The sequence below is a fragment of the Chiloscyllium punctatum genome, chromosome 5 (assembly GCF_047496795.1).
Source record: "Chiloscyllium punctatum isolate Juve2018m chromosome 5, sChiPun1.3, whole genome shotgun sequence".
NCBI lineage: Eukaryota > Metazoa > Chordata > Chondrichthyes > Orectolobiformes > Hemiscylliidae > Chiloscyllium > Chiloscyllium punctatum.
Genome location: NC_092743.1, coordinates 114704697 through 114720310, shown reverse-complemented (window position 1 = coordinate 114720310; position 15614 = coordinate 114704697). Strand labels below are relative to the sequence as shown.

General features: G+C 38.5%; 2 protein-coding genes across 5 annotated transcripts in view; one reads left to right on the top strand and one right to left on the bottom strand.

Annotated features, from left to right (window-relative positions):
• The window catches only part of fbxl2 (F-box and leucine-rich repeat protein 2), a 180947-nt gene extending 178898 nt beyond the window's left edge, over positions 1 to 2049 (top strand). Inside the window, exon 17 of the mRNA XM_072569603.1 lies at positions 395 to 2049. Coding sequence (XP_072425704.1) covers positions 395 to 502 — 108 coding nt within the window. The 3' untranslated portion in view covers positions 503 to 2049. The remainder of the gene's footprint in view (positions 1 to 394) is intronic.
• A 1624-nt stretch (positions 2050 to 3673) lies between these two features.
• The window catches only part of LOC140477367 (upstream-binding protein 1-like), an 84936-nt gene continuing 72995 nt past the window's right edge, over positions 3674 to 15614 (bottom strand). For all 4 annotated transcript variants that reach the window (XM_072571151.1, XM_072571149.1, XM_072571152.1 and 1 more), the window contains 3 exons: positions 9475 to 9617; positions 5038 to 5089; positions 3674 to 4959 (listed from right to left, as the gene is read on the bottom strand). In XM_072571151.1, coding sequence (XP_072427252.1) covers positions 4922 to 4959; positions 5038 to 5089; positions 9475 to 9617 — 233 coding nt within the window. In that variant the 3' untranslated portion in view covers positions 3674 to 4921. The remainder of the gene's footprint in view (positions 4960 to 5037; positions 5090 to 9474; positions 9618 to 15614) is intronic.

The following is a 15614-nucleotide window of genomic DNA, read 5'->3' as shown; positions in this document are numbered from 1 at the left end:
AAACTGGACATTTACACCTTAGTGCAAAAAAGATGACAATGGAGAGTAATATAGATGAATATGAAATTATCTACTTTTGTATAAAGGGTGGAATAAGGATTTTTTTGGCAAAGTAAATGTTAGCATTCAGAGAGGGTTGAGGTCCTTGTATACAAATCACAAAATTAACATGCTGATGCAACTATGCTAGTCCTGCAAGGTAGTGAGAATACACCTGCAAGTATGGAGTACAGTGGTAGGTTTCATAAGAAAGAGCATCTGTGGAGAGAAAAACAAGGTTCGAGCTATCGGGCTTGTTCAGTATTTCTTTTTATAAATCAGATTTCCAGCATGTACAACATTCTGCTTCCCTATTATTGTATGAAGTGCTTTGTGCTTTCTTCACTCTTTCTAGGCCCATCTACCAGACATCAAGGTTCATGCTTACTTCGCCCCAGTTACCCCTCCACCTTCAGTGGGAGGTAGTGGACAACGGCTTTGCAGATGCTGCATTATCCTTTGACATGAGACTTTGCAATTAAGAAATACTGTGAAAGTGACTTGTTCTTGCACTTGTGATCTTGAGTCTCCAAATAGGGGAAGAGCTCTGGGAGGAAATCACTACACAACCTGATTTACCTAATTTTTTGTCAACTTTACTGAAAATAGCAAAGTTAATGGAACTAGGTGAGAGAAAGGTCTAAACCTGGACCAACTGTTAAAGGGAAGCCGGTTGGGGGGGGGGGGGCTGGAAATAAATGATATAAGATCCCATGAAATAATACATTTTGATGCAAATACTATGACCTCACTACCATCCCTACTATTACTGCTGAAATGAAGACCATACTTCAAAATTAGTATTCAACAATGGTACAGACTGCTTCACTAACCAATTGCATTGTGATGTGTCACGCATGTAGCTGATGAAATGACATTGGTTAATGGGCCCCAGGCCTCAACATTGTAGAGATTGGGATAATTTTATTTCAGTACACGTAGCTGTGGGAAGATCACTGTTTGGCAGCACTTTGATTCACATAATAATAAAACTCCATCTCTTCCATTCAGACCTACATTCTCAGTACACATTAGCTAATTTGATAACTGCATCTGTTGAACATCTTGTTTGAGCAGGATACAAATAAGTAATACTTTTGTGAAAACATAATTGGTTTTATCCGAAGTGACTTGTGATATTTAACTGGATCAGAGTAAGGCATGATTATTTCTAGGATTAAAGCCAATTTTAAAACTTTATCTGCATAGCACAGTACAAATGTAATTTTGGAATTCTGAATAAAAGACTACATATGCAGTAGTCAGCAAATGTTTTCTGTTCATTTCTGCATAGGCCCACTTGTCTTTTTACAGCAGGAATGGTAAAAATATTTAATCTAAATTGCTGTAAAATACCTTTATCCTAAATCTGGGGGTGAAAAGGTTGTCAAATATCAGTGTATAAATTCAAAATTGATAAACTAGATTCTTAGCAAATGTTTATAGCTTTACTGTAAATCTTGTAATCTTACCATTAAATGTACTTTAAAATGGAATAAAGTAGTAATTCCAATTTCTTTGTCTAGTACTTCTCTACAATGAAACCTGATGGAATCCAAATTTAACTTTAACTGCATACTCCCCTTAATTATAAAGTACACTAGAGAATTGAGTGATTACATGAACAACCACAGCCTTTAATGGTAAAAGATTTTTTAAAACTATCAAATTAAAATCAGTGTATACTTGTATTCCAGTTGTAATGCAAAATAATTATACATTTAACATCTATCATGCTTTTTTAGATTGTAGTTTTCAGTGAACAATTTTTAAGTTTGTAGAAGAAGTCTATCAAATAGACAGGTCTTACCAAAATAAGTTGTTTAAAATTATTAACAATTGGCCAACTGGTTAAATAAGCCAGGTTTACAGAATTGTATTTGATTATTTTGTCAATGTTACACCTATGTGGGTTTGTTTCCAACATGGTGAGATAAAGTGTACACGTGTTTGTTGAGTACCTCCTTGGTTACCATGGATGTAAATGCTCAATTAAAATTCAGAAAAATACAGCTCTTAACTGACAGCTGTCAATTTTATTCAATCCATAAATTTATGTATTTCATGATTGTTGATTTTGAAAACTAGTTTTTGCATGAGTTTTAGGCAGCACAGTGGTTCAGTGGTTTGCACTTCTGCCTCACAGCACCAGGATCCCAGGTTCGATTCCAGCCTCAGGTGACTCTGTGGAGTTTGCAGTTTCTCCCTGTGGGTTTCCTCTGGATTGTGGGAGGAAACCAGAGCACCCAAAGATATGCATGTCGGGTGAACTGGCTATACTAAATTTCCCTCTGACTAATGCACCAAATACTATGGGCAATGGGTCTGGGTGGGTTACTCTTCAGAGGGTCAGTCTGGGTTGAAGGGCCTGTTTCCACAGGGTTAGATTCCCTACAATGATTAAATATAAGACAAAACTGAAATGGAGAAACTCAGGTGTGTCAGCATCTGTAAAGAGAGAATGTTTTGAGTGTAGTAACCCTTTTTCAAAATGAGACTCCTCTCTTCAAGGAAGTAGGGAGATAGAAAGCAAGAAATTAGCTGGTTAGTCCAATATCTGTCATGGGGAAAATTTTAGAATCTTCAATTCGTTCATGTAGCATCCTCATGGTTTTGTGAAATCACATTTGCTTTAAAGTTCTTTCAGGACGTCGCAAATAACTTAGAGAATGACTGGAAGACATACAAACTTCCTGCAGACATTCGACATGGTGCTAACAAAGGTTACTATACCAAATAAGAGCATTAATGTAGGAGGGAACATTAACATGGATACATAATTTGTTGACTATTAAAGCAGAGACAGAGCATAAATGGGTAGTTTTCACATTGGCAGGATGTCCTTAATTAATCAATGGCTCAACTGTCCATTTGAAGTTAACATTTCCTGGGCAGTCCCATACAACTCAGGTTCCTACAGTCTCTGCTATAGAGATCAGAATATGGGCTAAAATGTTGAAAAGAAAAGGTCCTAAGAATCCTTGAATGTTAACAGATGAAAAACATCCAAACAAAGTCTTCACTATGTTGACTGCATGGGTATATCTTTCAAAAACATCTTCACCAATCTGTGTTCTTCTGACATGTTAACAGGTACAAAAATCAATATATACTGCATTTTCTATGGAACTGCTGTTACTATGAGTGAAAACTTCAAAAATACCATTTTAGTTTTTATATTTCATGTGGAACAAAATTTAAGAGTTAAAGTTAAAATATCCTGGAAATCTTAAAATAGTGAAATGCACTGCATGTCAGCAGGCATCTAGAAACAAAAAGCTAGTGCTTCATGTAGGAATCTGCTTTGCTATTTAATCAAGATGGCTTAAGCCAAATTTAGAATATTTCACAACACTGTCAGTTAAATGCCAACATTCCACAGTGTTGTACAGAATTGATAGCAAATGCCCATGTAGTTTAATTGTCACATTAGCATTACACAGAGTTTGAGACATTTGCAAAATAGGATTTTAAGACTGTGATATTAATTATGGGATAAATTCACTAAGTCAAAACTAAGTTGCTGATGTTTCACAAGTTAACTAATCTAATTACAAATTGCGTCCTAAACAGGAATCTGTTAAAATGTGTTTTGTTCGTGGTATATTTAAAAGCAATTTTGACAACCAACAAGTTGAAGTGAACAGCCAAACTAACAAGTTTATTTTTACCTTTGGTAACTTCTAATCATTTTTAATCAGTTTGGAAATTTTGTGATACAATCATGGCAGGTAGGACTTGAACCCTAACCTCATGGTCCAGAGGCAGGGATATAATCACTGTGCCACAAGAGTTCCTTCCTTCACTTGTATACATAGTATTAAGCTGAAAATTCTCATTTGCCAACTAATTCATTGTAATCCCATGAAAACATCTTAAAAGTAAGCAACTTGATTTTATTAACATATCAGTGCAGTGAGATTTGGTCACATAGGCACAATTATGACTTGGAGAATCATTGGACACAACATTTTTTTTTAAATACAGCTTTCAAAAGCATAGGATTTGATTAATGGAATTTACAAATTTGTTTTTAATAATGCAGAACATACCTTTCCTCTGATCTAACAGCAATTATGATTTACAAACAAAACTGAGAATCTCCTTGCTTTATTCACAACTGCTGTTTATCTACAGATAAAAGGTTTGACACTGAACTGAAACAATAAAAATTACGATGTTCAAAACAAATAAGATCAGTTTTTATATATAAAAAGCCATGTGACCTTAAAGGAAGCAGGAAAAAATATATTTAATGTGCAAGCTGCAACTTTAAATTAAACAATGTCCTGATTCGAGACAGGAATTGAAATCACAACATTTTTATATAGTTTTTCTCTTTTAGAATGCAAATTAGCAACTGCACTATATGATCTTGCAGATACAGTTCTATAGAGTGAAACTCGTATCTTGAAGGCAGTAAAATGCATTACAGCACAAAGTAAAAGGCAAACATTTAAAAAAAACATAGCATACCTCAACAATCTCAAAACCAATAATCAAGAAACTAGACAGTTAAGGTGAAGCAGAACTGCTTCAAAATGAGACTATTATTGTGCAAATCTGGATCTACTGGCCATTTTCCTCGTCATATTTATGAAGACCACTTTGAACCATAATTTCTGGACGTTCAGGTCTACCCTCAAGCTTGCTGCATCCTACACATGCAAGGAGGGTGCAGATTGGTGGCAGTGATATTTCCAGAAATTTCAAACTCACAGTAAAGTAACTGAACAGTCAAGCTGTGTTTTCAATATGAAACATTTTGTACAGTGAAGTCAGATTCTAACATTTAGATGAATTTGCTCAATGTCCTTTGTCATAATAAAGATATCTTCTATATGCAAAAATGTAGTCCAGCTTAACTGCTAAATGGGACAGGTTACTTCAAAATGACATGGTAGCCTTCACTATTTTCAGCTGTAAAATACAAAAAAAGTATGATAAATCTGCTTAAAATTAGGTTTGCATATACAAACTTTGAAGAAAATTACAAACCTTTTATCGTACTGATTACAAAGCAACTTTCATCTTGGAGGTTGTGAACCATCTGCAAAATATTTTCAAAATGAACACAGCAATTAAGGATATTTTAAAATCGCTTACATTCAAACTAGAATGTCCCTTTGGTAATCCAACAACACCCTGATTGACATTTCTAATTATAACTGACACCCAACCGCACTTATTTTATTCTGAAATACTGAAAGTGACAGATTATGATCACCCAGAAACTAGTGGAAAAAGGATATCTTCATACTAGAGACTAAAGATAAATTCCGTTCCCAAGATTCATTGGAGATGGCCTCTTTCAAATTCAATACAATTCCCTCAAATTAAAAACAAAGTTTTTTGGCATCTGAGAATTTTTTCTAAAATACTGTTGACTTTGTTGGTAGAACGCTCACCTCAGTTCTTGGTTCACAATCCATTCCCAACAATTGCAATGTACAAAGATGGTACCACCGGTGAAATTAATGCTTGCTCTGCCTATTCAGGTTGATAGTGAAGACTGGCAGTATATGAGGAGGAACAAGGATGAAGAAATCTGGAGAAACAGTGGCTGCACATGCTGAGAAGCATTTATTCATGTGGAGGATAAGTATCAACCTAGGCTGCTAGGATCAAATAGCTCGTTTCTGTTGTGTGACTTCTATCTACCTCAATCTCCAAGTGAACAATCAGGCCCAAATAAGGACTATCCATTTCAATTGTTTTGATATCTGTGTGTACAGAACAATTTTATAAACCTCACTCATAACAGAACAGATCTTGAGTTCTAACTTATCTTCACAATATAGCCCATAATCACTTGTTTAATTCCTTGCACCCAGTAATAAAGGTGCAAGTAAAATATTCATTTGCAGAGTGAAAATTTGAGTATAACTATTGATGGCAGTATGGCTTGTCATGGCCAAAAGGTGCATAAATATCAAGTGAATGCAAAACATGATTCTTGGAGGCATCTTATATGTCACTATCTACAGTATTAACATCTGAACAGGATTGATTTCCATCAGACCACCTTGTGCATAAACAGCAATTAAAGAACTCATCTATTTTAAATTTCATTGCAGTCAAAAAGCTTGTTCAATGCTTTTAGCAATATAGGTGTCAATGAGATTTTTTTTGGACCCAAGAGATCCCACCTGTTTCCATAGAAGGAAACACCAGGTTACATGGTGAATTTGATTACTGCCAAAGGTACACACTTGAACATAATTCCAGATCCAAGGCAAATATTGTTTATAATTCATATCAATTTCCACCTACTCCAACACCACTCAGTTCCACTTACCATTTTCTGTCTTAACTCCCCAATCTCTAAACTCAGATTGCTTTTTTACTATCCAGTACTAGATGGGCGAAAGTTTCATCCATGCCAGGGAGACTGAAGCTATTATCTTTAGTCCCCCTGATAAGCTTCCCTAACTACCAATGTCACTCCTCTAAGGCTAAACCAGAGTGTTTACGACATCAAATGATTTTCCAAATACAGCTGCACCATCACTACGATGGTCTATTTTCAGCTTTAAAGCATCACCACTCTCCAGCTCTTCAGTTAAACTGCTTCCACAGCCCTTATCTATGTTTTTAGTACCTATAAATTTGAATATTCTATTATACTGGCTGTCCTCCCATGTTCTATCCTCTGTCAATTTGAGGTCATCCAAAGTTCTACTACCGATATCCATAGTAACAGTAAGTCATGTTCCACCACCTAGGTTTGCTAAGCTACACTAGCTCCTGGTAAGCAATGGCTCCATTTTAAAATGTTCATATCTCTTCCCAGATGTCAGTGTTCCCCAAATTCTTGATGATCCATAACTTTAATGTCCCAACCTTCCTTATTGGCTATGCTTTCAGCTGTCAACACCCTTTGCTCTGGAATTCCATAAACCTCTCAATTTTGGTTTTCTGACCAAATAGACTGGTATGGCATCTTCTTGTTCCATTTGGTTCCTGTGAGACACCTTGGGATCTTTTACTAAAGAACCAAATAAAAATTGCTGTTCTCCACAGAGCAATTTTGATTCACTACAGGTTACTTCTCCAAACATATCATGGCAACCACAATTGCCAAACTCAAATTTAAGCTGTTTAAAATTTATATTTTTACCGCTGTTCGCTTTTTAAACGTATTCATGTTTGTGGGATGTTCCCGTTGCTTGCTGGCCAGCATTTGTAGCCTGTCCCTAGTTGCCTTTGAGGTGGTGGTGTGGTGAGCTGCCTTCTTGAACCGCTGCAGTCCACCTGCTGTGGGTTGACCCACAATGAATGAACTGCAATATATTTCCAACCCAGGATTATGATTGCCTTCGATGTGAACTCCAACGTGATGGTATTCCCATATATCTGCTGCCCTTGTCCTTCTAGATGGAAGTGGTCATGGGTTTGGATGGTGCTGTCTGAGAATTTCTGATGAATTTCTGTAGTACATCTTATAGATAGTACACACTGCTGCTACTGAGCATCGGTGGAGGGGGGAGTGGATGCGGTGCTTATCAAGCAGGCTACTTTGGCCTGAATGGTGCTGAGCTTGAATGCTGTTGAGGCTGGACTTATCCACTCCTGACTTGTGCTTTCAGGAGTCAGGAAGGGAGTTACTCACCACAGTATTCCGAGCCTATGACCTGCTCTTGTAGCTACTGCGTTTATGTGGTGAGTCCAGTTGAGTTTCTGATCAATGATAGCTCCCAGGATTTTAATAGTGAGGGATTCAGTAATGGTAACATGATTGAATGTCAAAGGGCAGTGGTTAGATTGTCTCTTGTTGGTGATGGCCAAAGCCTGGCATTTGTGTGGTGTGAATATTACTTGCCACTTGCTAGCCCAAGCATGGATATTGTCCAGATCTTGTTGCATTTGGACATGGACTGTTTCAGCATCTGAGCAGTCGCGAATAGTGCTGAACATTGTTCGCCAATGATTGCACAATCTCACTTCTGACCTCATGATGGAGGGAAGGTCATTGATGAAACAGCTGAAGATGGTTGGGCCTAAGACACGACCCTGAGGCACTTCTGCAGAGATGTCTTGGAGATGAGATGACTGACCAACAACCACAACCATCTTCCTGCGTGTCAAGTATGACTCTCGTCACTGCAGAGTTTGCACCCAATACCCACTGATTTCAGCTTTGCAAGGGCTGTTTGATGCTCTTTGCAGCCTTGATGTCAAGGGCTGTCACACTCAACTCACCTCTGGAATTCAGCTCTTTTGTCCATATTTGAATCAAAGCCATCATGAGATAGGAGATGAGTGTCCCTGTTGGAACCCAAACTGGGCATCACTGTGCAGATGTTTCTTGATAGCACTGTTAATGGCATCTTCCATCACTTTACTGATGATCGAGAGTAAACTGATGGGACAGTAATTGGCCAGGTTATATTTGTCCTCCTTTTTATGTACAGGATGCATTTGGACAACTTTCCATGTTATAGGATAGATGCAGCTTGGCTCGGGGAATGGCAAATTCTGGAGCACAAGTCTTCAGTACTATTGCTGGAATGTTATCAGGGCCCTCCAACTGTTGCTTGATATCACATGAAGTCAATCAAATTAGTTGAAGGGTACGATCTGTAATGCCAGGGACCACGAGAGGAGGAAGAGATGGATCATTTATTCCACACTTCTGGCTGAAGGTTGCTGCAAAAGCTTCAGTCTTACTTTCTGCATGTACATATACATAAATGCTAATATTAAACTGGCGAGGCTCTTCTATCATTGAGAATGTGGAAATTTGTGGAACCACCTCCTCCTCCAGTAAGTTGTTTAATTGCCCACCACCATTCATGACTGGATGTGGCAGGACTGCAGAACTCAGATCTGGTCCACTGGTTCTGGGATCACTTAGCTCTGTCTATCACTCGCTGCTTATGCTGTATGGCATATAAGTATTCCTGCTTGGTGGCTTCACCAAATTATTATGCTCATCACAAACTGAAAACACTCCTGTCAATGCAATTGTTTATGCTAATTTTCAAACATTTAGTCATGTTCAACTTGCTGATCAAAAAAGTGAAGCAGTTCAAGAGATTAGAAAGATTAAAGCATATGCATTCGATAGGCCTATTGCCATTGCTTTATAACCAAGAAAATGAGTTTAAAACACAAAACTTATCCCATTCCTAAATTCTTCCATGCTAGTCAGGAAGGAGGACCTTCAGGCTAAAGGTGCACAATCTGAAAGGCAGCTCTTACCAGTCATTGTTTACATGGAGTCTTGTGTAACCTCAGGCCTTTTAAGTCAGTGTGCTGCCACTGAGATAATGCTGACATCTACATTCTCATGGGGTAAAAGAAATTAATTTATACACAAAGTTAAGAACTATCCCAATTGAGCTCGTTATCGAGAGCCATAGACATGAAGGCAGCTACTGAACTTAGTGGAGATGGTTCTCAGACTTTTAATGCAACAAAATATCCACTCACCTGATCACTGACAAGAACATGAATACCTGTAGGACCCTGTCTGTACACCTGGTTTATCTGATTTTGGGATATACTAAAGATAGCAGCAATCTTTTTGGCAAGTTCTGCTGTTGTTAGTTCTTCCAGGTAGATGGCATGGTATACTAGAATGCAGACAAATAGAAGAATGATTAAAAAAAAATGTACATGTACATAAATGCTAATATTTAACTGGCCAGATAGAATAATTGTTACATCACTGTATTAATAATTCAGATGTTTGGACTAAATCAAGAGAGGAGTGGTGGATTCTTGCTGTGGCAATTTAGAGTCATATAGCATGGTTCACCTCATCCATGCCAAACATATTTCCCAAACAAAACAAGTCCTACTTACTTATGCTTGGCCAATATTCCTTTGAACATTTCCTATTAATGTCCCTATACAATGTCTTTGAAATGTTTGTAACTGCACCTGCATCTACCACTTCCCCTGGTAGTTCCTTCCACACACGAACCAGCCTGTGCATGAAAATGTTCCCCCTCAGGTCTATGTTAAATCTTGCTCCTCTCATCTTAAAAACAAGCCCCCTAGTTTTGAACACACCTACCCAAGAGAAAAGACCTCTACTATTCATCTTATCTATGCCCCTCATGATTTTATAAACCTCTATAAGGTCACCCCCTTAACCTCTTACACTACAGTGCAAAAAGTCCCAGCCTATCCCTATAACTCAAACCTTTCAGTCCCAGCAACATCCTGCTAAGTCTTTTCTGAACCCTCTCCAATTTAATACCCTTCCAAAAACAGGGCAACCAGAACAATACACAGTACTCAAGAGAGGCCTCAGTCAATATGACTGGCTAAAAATATAAACAAAGCCTGACAGTTAACTGTCAATTGCTGTTAACTCCTGCAGTTTCCATTGAGAGGTCTCTACTAATCAGCATTCGCTTGTCAAGCAATCACTGGGCAAATGTGGTTTTGCCCATCAAAACTGCTCTTCTTGCAAATTGTCCTGATGTGAACAACACAAAAAGCTTTGACAAAAAGTGTGTCTGTTTCAAGAACATGCAAGTTCTGATTTATCTAAATGACTTATGAATATTTCTCAAGATTAACATTTTCGTATTTTTGCAGGATACTGAGCATCAGATACACCCTGGAAGACAGGAGTATGGCAAGACTGACAAGGAAGCAGTGGCCAATCATAACTTATCTAGTTTATCTAAACAATCCCAGATTTAAAGAGCAAATGTATTCCATGCTGATAGCTTGATAAACTTGGACATAGCACCACAACTAAAAATTAATAGTATTACTTTTTGATAAAGGTAAACTCTGCATTGCTGACCATAAGGGATCCTCAAGCTTTACTGCTATGGGAGATACATACCTCCACTACATACTGTGCTATTCCTTCTCCTTAATGATTTAGTAAAGAGAATTAACTTGTGATTTTCAAATAAATCAAAAAAAGCTGGCACTAGCAAAGCTATATTACTCTAAAAACTCCATGATTAATTAACATTCATTAGCTTAGGTCAGGATATTTCCTTCCCCGGTGTGACATTAACTTGTTTGTCACCACTAAACCCAAAGTAACTTTTCTCTGCCCGCTAAAATGACCTAACAAACTACATAGTTGTGTCAAAATATACAAACAGAAGTACACAATGAAAGCCAGATGAATCCCACCTCATTCAGCTGTTCCTGCAATTTTATAATAACATTTTAACAAGTACCTATACACGTTTCAAACAAATTCTATATTTCATGATGAGAGGACTCAATGAGGTTTCTCTTTTCTCACCCAAACATTGCAATGAGCTCTGCATTAGTCCTCCCACCACTCCTGTACAGACTCACCTCTTTCTAACACGCCTTACTACCTCATTACTCAACCCTTGCTACCTACCTGACCTTAATGTTCAGGAAGGGAGCAGAAAAGTGATAACGATGGTAGATTGAAGGGAATTATTCTCCTGCCTGGGCCAGAATGGTTGGTTCAGCTGGAGTTTCCCCTTCAGTAATGGGAGCTGTCCTCTGCCAGCAGCAGTAGAGAGATGGTGTACTGCAGCAGGGCACAATATAGACTGCACATGCCCTCCACACCTCCAAGATACAGTGTCTCAGACTGGTGACAGATTTTCAAAAACAAAGGGGGCTATGGTGCTGAATGTTAGCTTCCCATAGCCAGAGTTCAGGGAAAAAAAATGTCCGCCTTTGTGCAAGGGTGGTAAAGTTCTGTAATCCAGAAAATCCTGTCACACAATATCTGGAATATTTATACACAGGGATACTGAATGGCTTGAGCAAAAGAGGTCCTTAGTGACTAACATGTTGTAAAGATGCACTAAGTTGAGCCATGTAACCAAAGAGAATGACCATGTAGCATAAGTCTTAAACATAACTGCTTCCAGAACAGGAGGCCTTGAGTACAAGTTAGAGTTGGGATTACAAGAGAATGCAGAGTTCTCCAAAGGCCTCCTTAGGAAACCACTGTCTCTACATTCAGATCATTGAAAAGGTCTCAAAACACCCATCAAGTTTACATCTACTGACATTCTTCCAGAACGTGCATTGGAATATCTGGAGTTATATTCAAGCAACATCCAGCAAGGTAGTTTGTGAATTATAGGAAACAAAATGATATAGTTAACTATCTAGTTGTGACTGCACCATCGATAATACCTTCCTCACCTTAGTGATGATCAAGACTAGGTCATGAAGCTTTAATTGGCAAGGTTGGATTTATCCTGCATTTTGTGAACGATATATTGTACAATATTACACATTGCTGGGTAGATACAAGTGCTGTTTCTGTACTGGAACAGCTTGGTTAGGGCAACAGTCGATTCTGCAGTACTGTTGACAGAATGTTCAGGGTCAACAGTCTTTGCAGTCTTTAGTGTTTTTGACAATTTTCAGATGTCAGATAGTGTAAAATTGAATAAAGATTGGTACCTGCAATGTTGAGGACCAGTGGAGGAAGCAAAGATGGATCATCCACTCAAAAGTTAGTACTAAGTCCTATATGACCACACTGGACTAAAAAGGTAACTCAGTTTTTTTTTCTCCACAGATGACGCCAGATCTACTGAGTTTCTCTAGCATTCTGTGCTTCTTTCAGATACACATCATCTGCAGTGTTTTGCTTTTAATGGATCATTCACTCAGCACCTCTGGTCAAAGACTATTGTAACCACTTTAGTTTAGTCTTTTCCAGTGTTATGTTTGGTTCCCATGTAATGGATGGAGATTTGTAAAGCCTTCTCATTCGGTTAGCTGTTTTATTGTCCAACATCATTCAATAATGGATGTAGCAGGATTGCACAGCTTAGACCTGATCTATTGGTTGTGAGACTGCTTAGCTGTCTATCATATACTATTTTTGATCACTGGCATGCAAGTAGTCATGTTGTAGCATCGACAGGTTGACATCTTATTTTAAAAGGTCAGCCTGGAGCTGCTCCTGGCACATCCTCTGCACCATTCATTGAACCAGACTTAAACCTTAAGCTTGCTGGTAATGGGCGAATGAAGAATAAGTTGGGCCATGAGGTTATAGAATGTGGTGAATACAATTCTGCTGTTGATGGCTCACAGCACCTCAAATGGCAAGTTTTGAATTTTGAGACCTGTTAAGAAATTATCACACAGAGTATCTTCAATGTGAAGGCAGGATTTTGTCTCTGGAGAACCGTGCATTAGACACTCCCCTCAATGACATATTGGTAGATGTATCTGCAACAGATTGGTGAGGACAGGGTCAAGTAGGCTTTCCCCCTATTGTTGGTTCCCTTATCACCTGACACTGACCCAGTCCAACAGTTACATATTTTTGGGCAACTCAGTCGGAAATACAATTGAATCCTTCTAAGGGATGACTATTGAAGTCCCTCAGAGCTGAAAATGTGTTGCTGGAAAAGCGCAGCAGGTAAGGCAGCATCCAAAGAGCAGGAGAATCGACATTTCGGGCATAAGCCTTTCTTCAGCCCTATTGAAGTCCCTCACCCAAGTACATCCTATGCACTTTCCACTGATCAAGAACCATTTACCCATCTTCCCTTGACAATCACTGACATTAATCATTACTGAATCGTCCATACCAAAATTCTCGAGTGAGGGGCAGTACCAAGTCAATCAGAAAATTGACCTGGACCAGCCTGTGGTTAACTCTCATCTCCTTAAAAACAATCTGCCATCTCAAAGGATGCCATCTCATTTGATGAAAGCAGACTTGCCAGAATATGTATGGCTCCACACCCAAAGCTTGACAAACTTCCAAGACAAAACAGCCCACTTGATTGGGACCTGATCAGTCACTTTCAAATCTCTCTACAGTGGCAACAGTGTACAAGCAGCACTGCAGCAATTCACCATATCACCTTACAAAAAAAAGGTTCTACCACCTAGAAGGACAAGGGCAACATGAAAACACCATCACCCACATGGCCCTAAGTCACATACCACCACTGATCCTTCAGAGTTGCTGATCAATATCCTGCAATTCTCCAACAGCACTATGTACCTATCTGTCAATGGACCTCAACAGTTCAAGATGACTAAGATGTTCTCAAGGACAATTAGGAAATGAGGAATAATGGCTGTCCTGGCCAGCAAAGCCCATAACCCATGGATCAAATAAAAATGGCAGCTTATACAGCTCACTTCTTTTTAAACACCGATTCAAAAGCACTGTTTAGGCACTCAAATGCAATGACAAGCCATTCTAAAATTTACATACAAACAAGGTTAGGACATTCAGCCCTCTGAGCCTGTCCAGTCACTTAATAAGATCATGGATTGTAACCTCAAATCCACATTCTTCATTATGCTTTATAATCCTTCCAACCCCTTGTTTACCAGGGACGTTATATACCTCTGCATTGGCAATCTATAAAGACTCTGCTTTCAGAGTCTTTTCAGGGAGAGTTCCAAAGACTCAATCCTCAAATTTTACTGCATCCCTACTTTTAAAATGGGCAATCCTTGTTTTTAAAAAGGGTGACCTCTAGTTCTAGATTTTCCCATAAAAGGAAACCTCCTCTCCAGATCTACCCTTCAGAATCCTATTTGGTTCAATCAAGTTTACTCTTACTCTGGTAAATTCCAGAAAACACAAGCCTAACCCTTTAACCTTTCATGATAAAACAACCTACCCATTCCAGGTATTAGTCTGGTAAACTTTCACTGAACTATAACCAATGTATTTACATCCTTCAATAAGATGTCCAATACCATATATAATGCTCCAGTCTGATCTCACTGACACCCTGTATAGCTGAAGCATAACCTCCCTACTTTTGTATTCAATTCACCTCACAGTGAACAATAACATTCTATTAGCTCTTCTGACTACTTGCTGCTGTATGTATTTATTAACATTTGCATTTATGCACTAGGCCACCCAGACCATTCTGAATCTCAGAGCTCTACAATCCCTCATCATTTAGATATTTTTAAAATATTCTTCTTGAAAATATAGACAATTTCACATTTTCCCTCATTATACTCTATTTGCCATATCACCATCTTCTCATTTAATCTACCAATATCTCTCCATACATCCTCTCCAAAACTTTCTTTCCTATCTGCGCCATTAGTAATTTTTGCAACTATTCCTTCATTAAAAAGTCTTTAATATAAACTATAAAGAGATGATGTCCCAGCAAAAATCCTTATGCTGAGCCATTTTGCAATCAAGAAAAATACCAATTTATGCATTTTTTCCTTCCATTTTGTCAATCTTTGAACCATGTCTATGTGCTATCCTTACACTAAGAGTTTTTATTTCTGTAATGACCTTTAATATGGCACTTTATCAAACACCTTTTGAAAATCTAAATACAGGACATTTACCAGTAACCCGTTTTCCACAGATGTTACTTCTCCAAATTACTTTAGATTAGATTAGATTACTTACAGTGTGGAAACAGGCCCTTCGGCCCAACAAGTCCACACCGACCCGCAACCCACCCATTCCCCTACATTTACCCCTTTACCATGACCATGACCAATTCACCTGACCTGCACATCTTTGGACTGTGGGAGGAAACCGGAGCACCCGGAGGAAACCCACGCAGACACGGGGAGAACGTGCAAACTCCACACAGTCAGTCGCCTGAGTCGGGAATTGAACCCGGGTCTCTGGTGCT